This window comes from Octopus sinensis, unplaced genomic scaffold (genome assembly GCF_006345805.1).
Source record: "Octopus sinensis unplaced genomic scaffold, ASM634580v1 Contig00664, whole genome shotgun sequence".
NCBI lineage: Eukaryota > Metazoa > Mollusca > Cephalopoda > Octopoda > Octopodidae > Octopus > Octopus sinensis.
This window is the reverse complement of record NW_021824161.1, coordinates 1216-19657: the sequence shown is the minus strand read 5'-3', so window position 1 is coordinate 19657 and position 18442 is coordinate 1216. Positions and strand designations below refer to the sequence as shown.

The window sequence follows — 18442 nt, the reverse complement described above, 5'->3', positions numbered from 1 at the left end:
AAACTAGTAAAAGAGTAAGATAAATATAATTACATAAATATAATTATAAGGGCACTAATGACTAGGGCCACATGCTAGAAATAGATGCCAAATGGCTCTAAGAACTATACTTACTACTTCGGTACAATTTTATTACTTGCTGGCCACTTGATAAAATCTTAGAAAGATCTTATCCTTGATTATAAAGCTATATGTGTATACATACATATATAAATATATATATAAAGACAGATGAGGAAAGAGAAAACTGAGGCAGAAGAGTGATACATACTTGGAGGTTGTGTGATTCGAGATGTCAGCCAGACAAATGGCTCCTGGAGTGAGGGCCGACAGGTGACGGTCACCTCCCACAATTTCACTGGAATAGAGAGTAGTAGTACTAATAAAAATAGTGATTTCAAATTTTGCCACAAGGGCAGAAATATTGGGGGAGGTGGGGATGAGTCGATTACATTGGTCCCAGTGCTCAACTGGTACTTATTTTATCGACCCCTACGAAAGGCGAAGTCAACCTCAGTAGAAGTTGAATTCAGAACATGACGAGTGAAATATCGCTAAGCATTTCGTCCAGCATGCTAACAATTCTGCCAGCTCACCACCTTCATATAATAATAATATTAATAATAATTATAATATTAATAAATGCCCTGATGCAGTACCAGGCAGTGGCTCTCATGGCTTCTGATCTTAACTAATTGGAAGTGTTATCATGTACATTGTTTTGTCTTGGTATAAAAGATGGGCTACAGCAAATATTCTGCTCAATACCACAGATTTGCTAATGCCCTGATGCAGTACCAGGCAGTGGCTCTCATGGCTTCTGATCTTAACTGATTGGAAGTGTTATCATCTACATTGTTTTGTCTTGGTATAAAAAATGGTCCACAGCAAATATTCTGCTCAATACCACAGTTTGCTAATGCCCTGATGCAGTACCAGGCAGTGGATCTCATGGCTTCTGATCTTAGCTGATTGGAAGTGTTATCATGTACATTGTTTTGTCTTGGTATAAAAGATGGCCTACGGCAAATATTCTGCTCAATACCAGTTTGCTAATGCCTTGATGCAGTACCAGGCAGTGGCTCTCATGGCTTCTGATCTTAACTGATTGGAAGTGTTATTATCTACATTGTTTTGTCTTGGTATAAAAGATGGGCTACGGCAAATATTCTGCTCAATACCACAGATTTGCTAATGCCCTGATGCAGTACCAGGCAGTGGTTCTCATGGCTTCTGATCTTAACTAATTGGAAGTGTTATCATGTACATTGTTTTGTCTTGGTATAAAAGATGGGCTACAGCAAATATTCTGCTCAATACCACAGATTTGCTAATGCCCTGATGCAGTACCAGGCAGTGGCTCTCATGGCTTCTGATCTTAACTGATTGGAAGTGTTATCATCTACATTGTTTTGTCTTGGTATAAAAGATGGGCCACAGCAAATATTCTGCTCAATACCACAGTTTGCTAATGCCCTGATGCAGTACCAGGCAGTGGCTCTCATGGCTTCTGATCTTAACTGATTGGAAGTGTTATCATCTACATTGTTTTGTCTTGGTATAAAAGATGGGCCACAGCAAATATTCTGCTCAATACCACAGTTTGCTAATGCCCTGATGCAGTACCAGGCAGTGGCTCTCATGGCTTCTGATCTTAACTAATTGGAAGTGTTATCATCTACATTGTTTTGTCTTGGTATAAAAGATGGGCTACAGCAAATATTCTGCTCAATACCACAGATTTGCTAATGCCTTGATGCAGTACCAGGCAGTGGCTCTCATGGCTTCTGATCTTAACTGATTGGAAGTGTTATTATCTACATTGTTTTGTCTTGGTATAAAAGATGGGCTACGGCAAATATTCTGCTCAATACCACAGATTTGCTAATGCCCTGATGCAGTACCAGGCAGTGGTTCTCATGGCTTCTGATCTTAACTAATTGGAAGTGTTATCATGTACATTGTTTTGTCTTGGTATAAAAGATGGGCTACAGCAAATATTCTGCTCAATACCACAGATTTGCTAATGCCCTGATGCAGTACCAGGCAGTGGCTCTCATGGCTTCTGATCTTAACTGATTGGAAGTGTTATCATCTACATTGTTTTGTCTTGGTAAAAAAGAGGGCCACAGCAAATATTCTGCTCAATACCACAGATTTGCTAATGCCTGATGCAGTACCAGGCAGTGGCTCTCATGGCTTCTGATCTTAACTGATTGGAAGTGTATCATCTACATTGTTTTGTCTTGGTATAAAAGATGGGCACAGCAAATATTCTGCTCAATACACAGTTTGCTAATGCCCTGATGCAGTACCAGGCAGTGGCTCTCATGGCTTCTGATCTTAACTAATTGGAAGTGTTATCATCTACATTGTTTTGTCTTGGTATAAAAGATGGGCTACAGCAAATATTCTGCTCAATACCACAGATTTGCTAATGCCTTGATGCAGTACCAGGCAGTGGCTCTCATGGCTTCTGATCTTAACTAATTGGAAGTGTTATCATGTACATTGTTTTGTCTTGGTATAAAAGATGGGCTACAGCAAATATTCTGCTCAATACCACAGATTTGCTAATGCCCTGATGCAGTACCAGGCAGTGGCTCTCATGGCTTCTGATCTTAACTGATTGGAAGTGTTATCATCTACATTGTTTTGTCTTGGTATAAAAGATGGGCCACAGCAAATATTCTGCTCAATACCACAGATTTGCTAATTGCCCGTGATGCAGTACCAGGCAGTGGCTCTCATGGCTTCTGATCTTAGCTGATGGAAGTGTTATCATGTACATTGTTTTGTCTTGGTATAAAAGATGGCCTACGGCAAATATTCTGCTCAATACCACAGATTTGCTAATGCCTTGATGCAGCACCAGGCAGTGGCTCTCATGGCTTCTGATCTTAACTGATTGGAAGTGTTATCATGTACATTGTTTTGTCTTGGTATAAAAGATGGGCTACAGCAAATATTCTGTTCAATACCACAGATTTGCCTGTCAGTTGTTTGACCTTAACCAGTTGAGCATGTCCCTTAGTGGCTGATGATATGTGCATCTCTGATCACAAGCAGAAGTAGTGGGGGAGCATCATAGCCATGTGTTGAGAGGGATTCTTTAGGGGTTTGAATAATTCACCTTTGGAAACATGGTTGTTACGTTCGACATCCTTAAACCACCCTTATTCAGGGACCTTTTGAGTGGGATGGGCTACTCAACCAGACGAAAATTCTAACTGGGCCCCACCTGCAAGGTCAATTGCTGTTTATCTTGATATGGGATCACCATGTCATGAACACTTGGTTGTGATGCATGTGCCTGGTGTACCCTTATCAGACGGGTAGTCATGATGGATATACTGGGCTTCGTATATTTGTACCCCAGTGTCACTTTGATGGCATGCACTGCTCTCTCAGTAATAATAATAATAGATGATGATGATGAGAGAGGGTGTGAGGAAGAGTAAGAGATGAGAAGACATTCTATGCTGCATGTGGCCACTCACCTTTCTCTTTATTGGCCCACAACTGTGCTGTATTGTAGTCAACCTGGCGGCAGTCTTGCAGCTCCTTCTTGTTCCCAATAGCAATGATAAACACCTGTAGCAGAGAAAGAGAGTGAGTTGTGAGACTTGTCTAACAATTGTCCTGCGATTCTCTCAGACAGAAACACATACAAGTATACACACACACGAGGGGGTGCTGAAAAGTTCCTGGCTCTAAGGGTAACATGAAATGCCTTGTTGGAGGCCCAACCTTCTGAGTTCTTTTAGAAAAACTGAAGGACCACTGAAATGTGTGTGAATCCGAGAGGGGAATATCTTTATATATAAAAGTCAAGTGGTGTGTCTGTCTCCTACGATTTAGATTCCTAACTACTCCCACATTTTGCGGTGCAGTGTAACCAAAAACGGGTATCTTATAGTCGTGATTCATATCAAGCCCTTCTGGATATTAGCACGCATCTACGATGAGTATACGACTTTAAAAATAATTTACCATCATTTTTTTCCATTTTAATGCATTTTTTCGCTATTATATAAGGGAAGTAACTCTCTAAAAATGTCTATGATGAGTCAACGATTTTTAAAAAATTTCCCATTTTTTCCCATTTTTAATGCATTTTTTTGCTATTTTTTGGCTATAACTCTCTAAAAATGCTTATATAGTTATTTCCCTTACAAACCCAAGCAACACCGGGCGATACTGCTAGTATTTAATAAAATCATAATTAACTGATCTTCCTGTAATTTCTTTTACTCAAAGCCAGGAGCCTTTCAGCACCCTTTCATGGGTGTCTGCATATATATATATATATATATATATATATATATCATCATTTAACATCTGCTTACACAATTTATGCTCCTAACACTAGCTGAATGATAACAAAGTTATTTTACTAAATTCTTTATTATATTTAAAGTAATTGAAAGAAACACAGAGCATCTCAACAGAAATATGGTAACAAAAGGGTTAAAGTCACCATGATATTTTTAACCCTTTTGATACCAACCCCACTGAAACTGCCTCTGGCTCTGTAGTACAAATGTCTTGTTTTCATAAGTTTTGAATTAAAATCTTCCACCAAACCTTAGTCACAATTTATGTTCCTAACACTAGCTGAATGATAACTAAGTTATTTTACTAAATTCTTTGTTATATTCAAAATTAATTGAAAGAAACACAGAACATCTCAACAGAAATATGGTAACAAAAGGGTTAAAGTCACCATGATATTTCTAACCCTTTTGATACCAACCCCACTGAAACTGCCTCTGGCTCTGTAGTACAAATGTCTTGTTCTCATAAGTTTTGAATTAAAATCTTCCACCAAACCTTAGTCACAATTTGTGTTCCTAACACTAGCTGAATGATAACTAAGTTATTTTACTAAATTCTTTGTTATATTTAAAATTAATTAAAATAAACACAGAGCATCTCAACAAAAATACAGTAACAAAAGGGTTAAAATGACATTGTAGGATAGGCGTGAAAAGCCTGATCTGGTCAGTCTAACCCTAAAACAGGTAGAATATAAAGGTTAATACTCTTTACTCTTTTACTTGTTTCAGTCATTTGACTGCGGCCATGCTGGAGCACCGCCTTTAGTCGAGCAAATTGACCCCAGGACTTATTCTTTGTAAGCCCAGTACTTATTCTATCGGTCTGTTTTGCCGAACTGCTAGGTTACGGGGACGTAAACACACCAGCATCGGTTGTCAAGCGATGTTGGGGGGACAAACACAGACATACAAACATATACACACACACATACATATATATATAAAGGCGGCGAGCTGGCAGAAACGTTAGCACGCTGGGCAACCTGCGTAGCCGTATTTCATCTGTCGTTACGTTCCGAGTTCAAATACCGCCGAGGTCGACTTTGCCTTTCATCCTTTCGGGGTCGATAAATTAAGTACCAATTACACACTGGGGTCGATGTAATCGACTTAATCCCTTTGTCTGTCCTTGTTTGTCCCCTCTGTGTTTAGCCCCTTGTGGGTAGTAAAGAAATATATATATATATATATATATATATATTCATATTCGACGGGCTTCCTTCAGTTTCCGACTACCAAATCGACTCAGAAGGCTTTGGTCGGCCCGGGGCTATAGTAGAAGACACTTGCCCAAGATGCCACGCAGTGGGACTGAACTCAGAACCATGTGGTTGGTAAGCAAGCTACTTACCACACAGCCACTCCTAATGTCCATATTCCATATGTATATAATACAGAACTCACCTCTTTCTTATCTCGATGCTTGTCAATGTCCTTCTTTAGTTTGTCCAGCCGCTGGAATGACTCCCAGTTCGTCACGTCATAGGCCAACACAAAACCCTGACAAAAAAAGAAACAAGAACCACTACATACAGCACACATTTTTATACACACAAAAGGTGTGTAAATACATTCATAATATACATAAATAGGAAAACACAAACAATATATTTTGGCGTTAGGAAGGGCATCCAGCTGTAGAAACACTGCCAGATCAAACTGGGCCTGGTGCAGCCCCTGGCTTCCCAGACCCCAGTTGAACTGTCTAACCCATACTAGCATGGAAAACGGACGTTAAACGATGATGATGATGATGGTGATGATGATATTTATATATATATTGGCCTGCTCGCTTAGCCAGCGGGGTGGCGTCATTTGAAGGCTTAAACAATGCAGAGCACATTGTGACCAGCGATGTGTAGCAACATCTGATAGCCTGGTCGGTCACGGTGATCACAGTGATATATATATATATATATCGATTTCTTCATCTGCCGTAAAGACATTTTTTCCAAAGTTGAACTGTCTAAAGTCGTAAGACGCCCGCTGTTTTTGGCCTGTTAGTACTATTATTGTTATTTTGTATTTATATTCGTCTGGCATCGTCCGTTTTTCTGTCCTTGTTTCGTATACATTCGATCCTTTTTCCAAGAAATCTAATGCTCGTAGCTTAGTTTTTCCTTGGGGCCGGCCGGATTGGAGCGATCTCAAGATTAATCAGCCGAAATTGCGAGGATGATCCGGTTCTTGACTGAAGATTAGAGGCTTCGAATGACCCGTCCGTTTTTTGTGTCGTTTCTTTGAGTGTTTTATGTTCTTGTCCCATTTTGTATTTTTATATATATTTTTTATACATACATATATATATATATAATATATATATATATAGGCGTATTCAAATCTTATATGTATACCATTCTGCCAAAATACTAGATCTACAAGTGCAATATCCCTGCATATCTCACATCTATTTTCATTCCTCCACTCCACTGTATATTTCATATCTTATCTAAATTAATTATTGCTTAACCATCCTCTCATACCATCTCTGATGAAGGGATATAATAAATAAATATCCTGGAAACAGCTGTAAGACCTTCTTTCTATAAATGTTCTAAAATCTCCACAGTCTTGGTTTTTTAGGTTTTTTATCTCATTCTGAAAAAAAAAATTATATATATATATATATATCATCACCATCATCATAATTGTTTAACATCCGCTTTCCGTGCTGGCATGGGTTGGATGGTTTGACTGTGGACTGGCAAACCAGGAGGCTGCACCAGGTTCCAGTCTGGTCTGGCAAGGTTTCTATAGCTGGTTGCCCTTCCTAACGCCAACCACTCTGAGTGTGTAGTGGGTGCTTTTTATGTGCTCCCAACAAGGGTGCCAGTCAGGTGGCACTGGCATAAACCATGCTTGAATGGTGCTTTTTACGTGCCACCAGCATGGGTGCCAGTGAGGCAGCACTGGCATCGGCCTTGACTACAATTTCACTTGGTTCGACAGGTCTTCACAAGCACGGCATATTGCTCGACAATTGAAGGGTGCCTTTAAATGGGTCAGTCATGCAACACTGGCATCGGCCACAAATATGATCTCACTTGGCTTGCCAGTTTTCTCAAGCACAGCATATCTCCGAAGGTCTCGGTCACTTGTCATTGCCTCTGTGAGGCCCAACATTCAAAGGTCGTGCTTCACCACCTCCTCCCATGTGTTCCTGGGTCTCCCTCTTCCACAGGTTACCTCCACTGTTAGGGTATGACACATTTTCATACAGCTGTCCTCAGCCATTCGCAACACATGACCATACCAGCACAGTCATCTCTCTTGCACACCACATCTGATGCTTCTTATGTCCAACTTCTTTCTCAGGGCACTCACACTCTGTCATGTAGACACACTGACATTACACATCCAGCAGAGCATACTAGCTTCATTTCTTTCAATCCTACACATGTCCTCAGCCCATGTTTCACCACTGCGTAGCACAGCTGTTCAAACACAGGCATCATACAATCTACCTTTCACTCTGAGCAAGAGGCCCTTTGTCACCTGCAGAGGTAAGAGCTCTCTGAACTTTGCCCAGGCTATTCTTATTCTAGTAGCCACACTCTCAGGGCATCCACTCCTACTACTGACTTGGTCACCTAGGTAACAGAAGCTATCAATTACTTCAAGTTTTTCCCCCTGGCATGTGATGGAATCTGCTTCCTGTACATCTTCAGTGTTTATTGCACCTGTGCATCTGCCACACACAAAAACTATCTTCCCATGTGTCCACAGCTTACCTGGGGTTAAACAAGGATAAGGAAGGATACATCAGATAATGTAGTCCTAGATACACTATGCCTGAATAAAAGACAGGGTGGTCGCAGTCGGAACATCTCTGATCATAGGTCAGCTGGATCAAGAGAGACATGACTAAACAAGGACACATTAGATAATGTAGTCCTAGATACACTATGCCTGAATAAAAGACAGGATGGTCACAGCTGGATCATCTCTGATCATCAGCCTGCTGGATCAGGATTGACCTAGGGTTGAAACAACAGCAACAACTGGCATGGCAGCAGCTGCAGCAGCAGTAATTACAGCAGCAACAGCAACAACAGTGGAGGCGCAATGGCCCAATGGTTATGGCAGCGGACTTGCGGTTGGAGGATCGTGAGTTTGATTCCCAGACCGGGCGTTGTGTGTGTTTATTGGGCGAAAGCACCTAAAGCTCCACGAGGCTCCGGCAGTGGGTGGTGGCGACCCCTGTTGTACTCTTTCGCTCCAACTTTCTCTCAAACTTTCTCTCAACCGCTGAGCCTGGATGCGCATTCATCCATCCGTTGATGCTCTCGGTGTCGGGGGTTGACCTGCTTTCTCTTCTGCGGGTCTTAGGAATAGCAAAGGACCGTGTTTCGGACTTCTCCCACTGCAGACAATCCTGAAGCGTGATCTTGCGACCCCTGTTGTACTCTTTCGCTCCAACTTTCTCTCACTCTTTCTTCCTGTTTCTTGTCCCCGACTTCCTACGCAACCGCTGAGCCTGGATGCGCATTCATCCATCTGCTGATGCTCTTGGTATCGGAGGTTGACCTGTTTTCTCTTCTGCGAGTCTTACAAATAGCAAAGGACCACGTTTGGACTTCTCCCATTACTTGCAAGCTCTGGGACGAAGACAGCTTCGCTCAACAAACGCAACCGCTGAGCCTGGATGCGCATTCATCCATCCGTTGATGCTCTCAGTATCGGAAGTTGACCTGCTTTCTCTTCTGCGGGTCTTACGAATAGCAAAGGATCACGTTTCGGACTTCTCCCACTACAGACAATCCGGAAGCGTGATCTTGCGAACTCTGGGACGAAGACCGCTTTGCTCAACAAACGAACAAACAAACAACATCAACAACAAGAGATAAAGACCAAAGAAATACTCACATCAGGAAAGTTGAGATATTGTTTTGGGAGATCTGGTTTGCTTCCATCCTTCAAGAGAAACGGAAAACAGAACAATCACATCACATATTTAAAAAGCATTTTTAGATATTTCATATAGGCGCAGGAGTGGTTGTGTGGTAAGTAGCTTGCTAACCAACCACATGGTTCCAGGTTCAGTCCCACTGCGTGGCACCTTACGCAAGTGTCTTCTACTATAGCCTCAGGCCGACCAAAGCCTTGTGAGTGGATTTGGTAGACGGAAACTGAAAGAAGCCTGTCGTATATATGTATGTATATATATATATATGTGTGTGTGTTTGTGTGTCTGTTCCCCTAGCATTGCTTGACAACCGATGCTGGCGTGTTTACGCCCCCGTCACTTAGCGGTTTGGCAAAAGAGACCGATAGAATAAGTACTGGGCTTACAAAAAAGAATAAGTCCTGGGGTCGATTTGCTCGACTAAAGGCAGTGCTCCAGCATGGCCGCAGTCAAATGACTGAAACAAGTAAAAGAGTAAAGAGTATGGGTGAAGGTGTGGCTTGTATGGTAAGAAGCTTGCTCACCAACCACATGGTTCCAGGTTCAACCCCACTGCGTGGCACCTTGGACAAGTGTCTTTTACTATAGCCTCGGGCCAACGAAAGCCTTGTGAGTGGATTTGATAGATGGAAACTGAAAGAAGCCCATCGAGCAAGCTGGTAATTTCGTGTACCCTTAATCATGATTATTAATTAATTATAAAATTTATGTATTTCCCCTTTATCGGAATAATTGCTTGCTGGCCACTTATGTCGTTGTTATCGTCATCGTCATCATCATCATCAAGATGGTGAGTTAACTTCCTTGCTCATTGCACGCTTCCTGTCGGTTTGATATGTTTTCAGGGAAACTGTAGCTCATTAGAGTATTTTTGTCTCTTATTTTTAGAAAGCTGGGTACTTTGTGTACCCTTAATTATAATAATTAATTAATTATAAAATATCACATAAAATACACCAATCCGACCGTGGCCGTTGCCAGCCTCGCCTGGCACCTGTGCAGGTGGCACGTAAAAAGCACCCACTACACTCACGGAGTGGTTGGCGTTAGGAAGGGCATCCAGCTGTAGAAACATTGCCAGATTAGACCGGAGCCTGGTGCAGCCTTCTGGCTTCCCAGAACCCCGGTCGAACTGTCCAACCCATGCTAGCATGGAGAACGGACGTTAAACGATGATGATGATGTGTGTGGTAAGAAGCTTGCTTCCCAACCACGTGGTTCCAGGTTCAATCCCACTGCTTAGCACCTTGGGCAGGTTTCTACTATAGCCTTGGTCCAACGAAATCCACATACATCACATTGGTAATGTGATGCATGTGGATAAGGGCAGTGTAAAAAAGGGCTGATCTCTCACTGTGGAGGGAACCTGTGAAAGGAGTAGACACAGGAAGATGTGGGATGAAGTGGTGAGAAAGGAACTTTAGATGCTGGCCCTCACTGAGGAAATGACAAGGGACCGGGAGATTTGGCGATTTAAGAAGTTACATCAAAATAAGTGAATCATGGTCCTTGCCAGTGACACATGAAGGGTACCTGTATTGGTGGCATGAAAAGGGCACCTGTGCCGGTTTTACATAAGGGCATTTGTGCCAGTGTCACGTGAAGGGCACCTGTCCTGGTGACATGTAAAGGGCACCTGTGCTGGTGTTACATAAGGGCATTTGTGCCTCTGACACGTGAAGGGCACCTGTCCTGGTGACATGTGAAGGGTACCTGTCCTGGTGACATGTAAAGGGCACCTGTGCTGGTGTTACATAAAGGGCATTCGTGCCTCTGACACGTGAAGGGTACCTGTCCTGGTGACATGTAAAGGGTACCTGTGGTGGTGTTACGTAAAGGGCATTCGTGCCAGTGACACGTGAAGGGTACCTGTCCTGGTGACACGTACAAACTACCCAATACATTCTGTAAAGTGGTTGGCATTAGGAAGGGCATCCAGCTATAAAACCCATGTCAAAACGGATGACTCGAGCAGCCCTCCGGCTCACCAGCTCCAGTTACACAGTATAGCTCATGCCAGGATGGAAAACAGATGATGATGATGATGATGATGATGATGGTGTGTGTGTGTGTGTGTGTGTGTGTGTGTGTGTACATGCTCACAGACAAATGTAAGGCAGAAAGTTCAAAGATGAAGGCGGTGAGCTGGCAGAAACGTTAGCACTCCAGGCGAAGTGTGTAGCCGTATTTCGTCTGCCGCTATGTTCTGAGTTCAAATTCCGCCGAGGTCGAATTTGCCTTTCATCCTTTCGGGGTCGATTAAATAAGTACCAATTACGCACTGGGGTCGATGTAATCGACTTCATTCCTTTGTCTGTCCTTGTTTGTCCCCTCTGTGTTTAGCCCCTTGTGGGCAATAAAGAAATAGGTATATCTTTTATCTTTTCCGCTGAGGTCAACTTTGCCTTTCATCCTTTCGGAATCGATAAATTAAGTACCAGTTACGCACTGGGGTTGATGTAATCGATTTAATACCTATGTCTGTCCTTGTTTGTCCCCTCTGTGTTTACCCCTTGTGGGTAGTAAAGAAACAAATGATGATGATGGTGTGTGTGTGTGTGTGTACATGCTCACACACAAATGTAAGGCAGAAATTTCAAAGAACCAAATGCAACCTACCAAACCAGCTGTGTCAAATATGCGGACCTTTTCTTTGACTCCTCGGTCAGTTTCGATGACGGCCGTGTATATATCTTCAATTGTTGGCATCGTCGGCTGTGCAAGCAAAATGAAAATCATTATTATTATTATTATAATAATCCGAACGTAGCCGATGCCAGCGCCGCCTTGGCTGGCTTCTGTGCCGGTGGCACGTTAAAAGAACCAACCGATCATGGCCGATGCCAGACTCCCCTGGCACCTGTGCAGGTGGCATGTAAAAAGCACCCACTACACTCGCGGAGTGGTTGGCGTTAGGAAGGGCATCCAGCTGTAGAAACACTTCCAGACCAGATTGGAGCCTGGTGCAGCCCCTGGCTTCCCAGACCCCGGTCGAACCGTCCAACCTGTGCTAGCGTGGAAGACGGACGTTAAACGATGATGATGATGATTATTATTATTATTACTATTAAGTAAAGCGGCAAACTGGCAGAATCATTAGCACACCGGACGAAATGCCTAACAGCATTTTGTCTATCCTTACATTCAGAGTTCAAATTCCACCGAGGTTGACTTAGCCTTTCATCCTTTCGGGGATCAATAAAAATAAGTACCAATCAAGCCTTGGAGTCAATGTGACAAACTAACCCCTCTCCCACTGAAATTTCAGGCTTACAGCCCTTTTGTGGAAAGGAGATTATTATTATTATTAGGCTTTTATGGGGTTTTTTCCACCAGGAACCTTTCGAAGCGCCTCCCCCTATTGGCAGTTTTTACTTGTTATATTTTCGTTGTTATCTCACATTTTTACACGGACTTTTTCAAACGGACAAAACCCTTTTTGTAAATTTTGTCCTTACATGTTTTATTTGATTTTTATTAGCCCTTGTGGCCAATAAAAGAGAATTAATTATTATTATTATTATTATTATTATTATTACTAGCAATATCGCCCGGCGTTGCTCGGGTTTGTAAGGGAAATAACTACATAAGCATTTTTAGAGAGTTATAGCCAAAAAATAGCAAAAAAATGCATTAAAAATGGAAAAAAAATGATGGTAAATTTTTTTTAAATCGTTGACTCATCGTAGACATTTTTAGAGAGTTACTTCCCTTATATAATAGCGAAAAAATGCATTAAAATGGAAAAAAATGATGGTAAATTTTTTTTTAAATCGTAGACTCGTTGTAGATGCGCGCTAATACCCAGAAGGGCTCGATATGAATCACGACTATAAATACCCGGTTTTGGTTAAACTGCATCGCAAAATGTGGGAGTAGTTAGGAATCTAAATCGTAGGAGACAGACACACAACCTCTCTTTTATATATAAAGATTATTATTATTATTATTATTATTATTATTATGGTGGCAATCATCATCATCATTGTTCGACCGTGGTCGAGACAATGGAATTTACTATGTTGCGCCAGACTTCACGGTCCATCATAGCATTACAGAGGTCCTGTTGCTGGATGCCTGTATCCCTGGAGATGGTGGCAAGCTGGCAAGATCGTTACCACACTGGGCAAAGTGCTCAGCAGTACTTCATCCGTCATTACGACCTGAGTTCAAATTCCTTTGATTTTGACTTTGCCTTTCATCCTTTCGGGGGTCAAGAAATTAAGAACCAGTTACGTGCTGGGGCTGATGTATTCGACTAGTTCCCCCCACCAAATTTCAGCCTTGTGCCTCCAGTAGAAAAGATTATTATTATTATTATTATTATTATTATGGTGGCAATCATCATCATCATTGTTCGACCATGGTCGAGACAATGGAATTTACTATGTTGCGCCAGACTTCACGGTCCATCATAGCATTACAGAGGTCCTGTTGCTGGATGCCTGTATCCCTGGAGATGGTGGCAAGCTGGCAAGATCGTTACCACACTGGGCAAGTGCTCAGCAGTACTTCATCGTCATTACGACCTGAGTTCAAATCCTTTGATTTTGACTTTGCCTTTCATCCTTCGGGGGTCGAGAAATTAAGAACCATTACGTGCTGGGGCTGATGTATTCGACTAGTTCCCCCCACCAAATTTCAGACCTTGTGCCTCCAGTAGAAAAGATTATTATTATTATTGACCAGGCTCCCATGGCTTTTATGGGTTAGATATTATGTAGTATAAAAAAGTATTATAAAAGGAGAAAGGGGCTCTCTACCCCCTTTTGACCAGGCTCCTGTGGCTTTTATGGGTTTTTCCACGAGTAACCTTTCAAAGCGCCTCCCCCTATTGGCAATTTTTACTTGTTATATTTTCGTTGTTATCTTGAATTTTTACAGACTTTTCTAAACGGACAAAACCCTTTTTGTAACTTTCGTCCTGTATTTTTCTCCTTACATGTTTTATTTGATTTTTATTAGCCCTTGTGGCCAATAAAAGACAATTAATTTTTATTATTATGATTATAATTATTATTATTATGATTATAATTATTATTATTATTATAATTATAATTATTATTATTATGATTATAATTATTATTATTATTATTATCATTATTATTAGGCAGCAAGCTGGCAGAACCCTTAGAACACCAGGCAAAATGTTTAGCAGTAGTTTGCCCGTCTTTACATTCTGAGTTCAAATTCTGCTGAGGTCGACTTTGCCTTTCATCCTTTCAGGGTCGATAAATTAAGTACTGATGAAACACTATAATCCATTTACCCCTTGCCTATACATGAGTTGCCACTGCCTGAAGCTAAATAACAACAACAAAGAAGGTCACATTAGATAATGTAGTCCTAGATACACTATGCCTGAATACATGACAGGATAGTAACAGATGGAGCATTGTTGATCATAGGTCTACTGGATCAAAACTGGCCTGGGGTTAAACAACAACTACAAGGAAGGACACATTAGATAATGTAGTCCTAGATGCACTATGCCTGAATAAAAGACAGGATGGTCACAACTGGAATATTTTTTAATCCTTGGTCTGCTGAATCAGGATTGATCCATGGCTAAAGAACAACAACAAGGAAGGAGACATTAGATAATGTACTCCAAGATACACTATGTCAGCTGGATCAGTACTGACCCGGAGCTAAACAACACCACCACAACCATAACACACGTGAACACACACACACCCCACCATGTACACACACACACACCACCATGTACACACAAACACCACCATGTACACACATACACCACCATGTACACACACACACACACACCACTATGTACAAACACACACACACCCCACCATGTACAAACACGCACACACACACACACACAATATTGTCTACTTACGGTTCCAACCACATGGTTGCCATACACCATGTGTTCAATCACAGCCGTTTTGCCGACGCTGCTCTGACCACAGACGAGAATCTTGCTGGTCTTCCCCATTCTTCATCAACAGCCGAATCTATCCAATAGCAGCCCAATCGGTATCGGTCGTTCACCTATGAGTATACAAAGAAAGATATCACAGTCATTTGGAAGATATCACGGCTGTGGGAAAGATATAGCATTGGGACAAGAATACAAGATTGTGGGAGAAGTCTGTGGTAGATCTTGTTTTAGAATTTTTGTAGGTGTTTGTTTGGTATAGTTCCTGATATGAAATTGCATGGATAGACAAAAGGGAACAGGTTGCCTGTGTGGTTACGAAGTTTGTTCCCCAAATGGTTTCTGGTTCAATCCCAGGGCACAGCATTTGGGACAACTATCATTCATATATATATATATATATATATATGCTGTGCGTGAGAAGACCCAGCAGGACAAGTGAGGCCATAACCCGTGGCCTCTACCTGGGACGTAGTCAGTCCACCTGTGCATACCTTCCTTCTTGGGACACATAACTCTACTTGTGAAGAACTGTTGAGGCAAGTGAAAATCAAAAATCAAAATCGAAATCGATCAACATCAATGGAATTTGTAGTTGTAATACCAGTGCTGGTGGTACATAAGAGAACCATCCGAACGTGGCTGTAGCCAGCACCGCATCGGCTGGCCTCCGTGCCGGTGGCACGTAACAAACAACATCCGATCGTGGCCGTTGCTAGCCTCGCCTCGGTGCTAGTGGCACGTAAAAAGCACCATCCAAGCGTGGCCGTTCGCCAGCCTCGTCTGGCACCTGTGTCGGTGGCATGTAAAAGGCTCCCACTACACTCACGGAGTGGTTGGCATTAGGAAGGGCATCCAGCTGTAGAAACACTGCTAGATCTGACTGGCCTGGTGCAGCCATCGGGCTTCCCAGACCCCATGTCCCAGACCCCACGTCCAACCCATGCTAGCATGGAAAGCGGACGTTAAATGATGATGATGATGATATATAGGCGCAGGAGTGGCTGTGTGGTAAGTAGCTTGCTAACCAACCACATGGTTCCGGGTTCAGTCCCACTGCGTGGCATCTTGGGCAAGTGTCTTCTGCTATAGCCCCGGGCCGACCAATGCCTTGTGAGTGGATTTGGTAGACGGAAACTGAAAGAAGCCTGTCGTATATATATGTATATAAATAGGCGTAGGAGTGACTGTGTGGTAAGTAGCTTGCTAACCAACCACATGGTTCCGGGTTCAGTCCCACTGCGTGGCATCTTGGGCAAGTGTCTTCTGCTATAGCCCCGGGCCGACCAATACCTTGTGAGTGGTTGGTAGACGGAAACTGAAAGAAGCCTGTCGTATAATGTATGTATATATATATATATTATATATAGGTGTGTGTATATGTATGTGTGTTGTCCCCCTAGCATTGCTTGACAACCGATGCTGGTGTGTTTACGTCCCCGTCACTTAGCGGTTCGGCAAAAGAGACCGATAGAATAAGTACTGGGCTTACAAAGAATAAGTCCCGGGGTCGATTTGCTCGACTAAAGGCGGTGCTCCAGCATGGCCGCAGTCAAATGACTGAAACAAGTAAAAGAGTAAAGAGAGTTTATAAATCATATTATCGGCTGTAATTAAACAGTAATTAAATTAGTTTTACTACCTACAGGTTCGCTTTTTCGCTCATAAATTATTATTTAAACATGAGAAATACTTGAATGCCTACAAAATCTTTAAATTAAGATATTTTATTGTTTATTAAATCTATATATATAAAACTGTAGTTGTGTGAGTGTTTGTCCCCTTCGATTTAGATTCCTAACTACTCCCACATTTTGCGGTGCAGTTTAACCAAATTCGGGTATCTTATAGTCGTGATTAATATCGAGCCCGTCTGGCTATTAGTGCTCGTCTACGATGAGTCAACGATTTTAAAAATAATTTAACATCATTTTTTATTCCATTTTAATGCATAAAATGCATCGTGTGTCGATGGCGGCGGAGTTGGCGTCCATGGTCACACCTGCACCTGTTTGCTTCTCCCCCTTCTTCGCTCCCTCGTGAAGCTGTGGGGAAGGGAGTGTAAGGAAATCAACGTTGTAAAGCGTTGTCAAGGAGACCAGCGTTCTTTTAGAACAACGACTTCATGGCTTGAAGACACCAAAACAAAAATGGCTAAGAAAGCCCGAATTTATAAGGGAAGTAACTCTCTAAAAATAGTTATTTCCCTTACAAACCCGAGCAACGCCGGGCGATACTGCTAGTAGATTATAAAATTGAAATGAAGTCAGCCTGGATTCGTCCTTATTAATCATAGGCTTGACGAAATCCCTGAATATCTTCATAAATTCTGTGGTGTGTTCCCTTTCATATCTCTAAAATATACCATAAAACTGTATTTAACTCAGTTTAGTTAATTTTAGATGTCAGATGCTGACTTATTAATAAATTTCAGTAAATAATTTAGCATGTTGTTTTTATAAGGTGGTTCCTTCCGTCTGCTACCGGAGGTCATTAGTAACAAGTTTATATTCGACAAATTTATCAAGAATTTAAAATCTTTTACAAATTTTTATCAGCATAATCGTAATCTAGACCCTTGAAAGCGTATCTCTGCAAAATTTCATTTAGAAATATGAATTTATCACAAAGTTATGAGGCAATAAAGTCGATGCTGCTGGTCGTGAGGCCCTAAACTGTAGTTGTACCTATACATAGACATTTAAACATGAATCAAAATAAACAAGACGTGTTGACAGATTCTTACATTACGTGTTGAACCATATTAAATGGTGATCGACGTCGAAGTTCCAGGGTCTTTGAATAAATAAAGGGATCGCAGAGAGAGAGAGAGAGACACAAGGGAAGATGTTTAGAAACGAAGTCCAGCTTCTTGGTCGCTCTTCAATGTTTATTTCAGGGTTACGTAAACGAATTTGGACTTCAATCACTGAAGATCGACTGAGAGTTAGCTCCTCTTATCTATGACGTCACACCATTCCGGTGAATGTTTTTCTTGTTGTTTTGTATTTTCCCTGCTTACTCTTTTACTCTTTTACGTGTTTCAAGTCATTTAACTGCGGCCATGCTGGAGCACCGCCTTTAGTCGAGCAAATTGACCCCAGGACTTATTCTTTTGTAAGCCCAGTACTTATTCTATCGGTCTCTTTTGCCGAACCGCTAGATAACGGGGACGTAAACACACCAGCATCGGTTGTCAAGCAATGCTAGGGAGACAAACACATACACACACACACACACACACATACACACACACACATACACACACACACATTATATATATATATATAT

At 41.8% G+C, this 18442-nt stretch overlaps 1 protein-coding gene across 1 annotated transcript; it reads right to left on the bottom strand.

Moving 5' to 3' along the window:
* Positions 1 to 164: 164 nt before the first annotated feature.
* On the bottom strand, positions 165 to 18064 carry LOC115226953 (NF-kappa-B inhibitor-interacting Ras-like protein 2). The gene is made up of 7 exons (XM_029797912.2): positions 17898 to 18064; positions 15110 to 15264; positions 11866 to 11961; positions 9207 to 9254; positions 5745 to 5840; positions 3501 to 3594; positions 165 to 358 (listed from the first exon to the last, which is right to left on the bottom strand). The coding sequence occupies exons 2-7, from the start codon at positions 15206 to 15208 to the stop codon at positions 180 to 182; spliced, it is 612 nt and encodes a 203-aa protein (XP_029653772.2). The 5' UTR covers positions 15209 to 15264; positions 17898 to 18064; the 3' UTR covers positions 165 to 179.
* Positions 18065 to 18442: the final 378 nt, after the last annotated feature.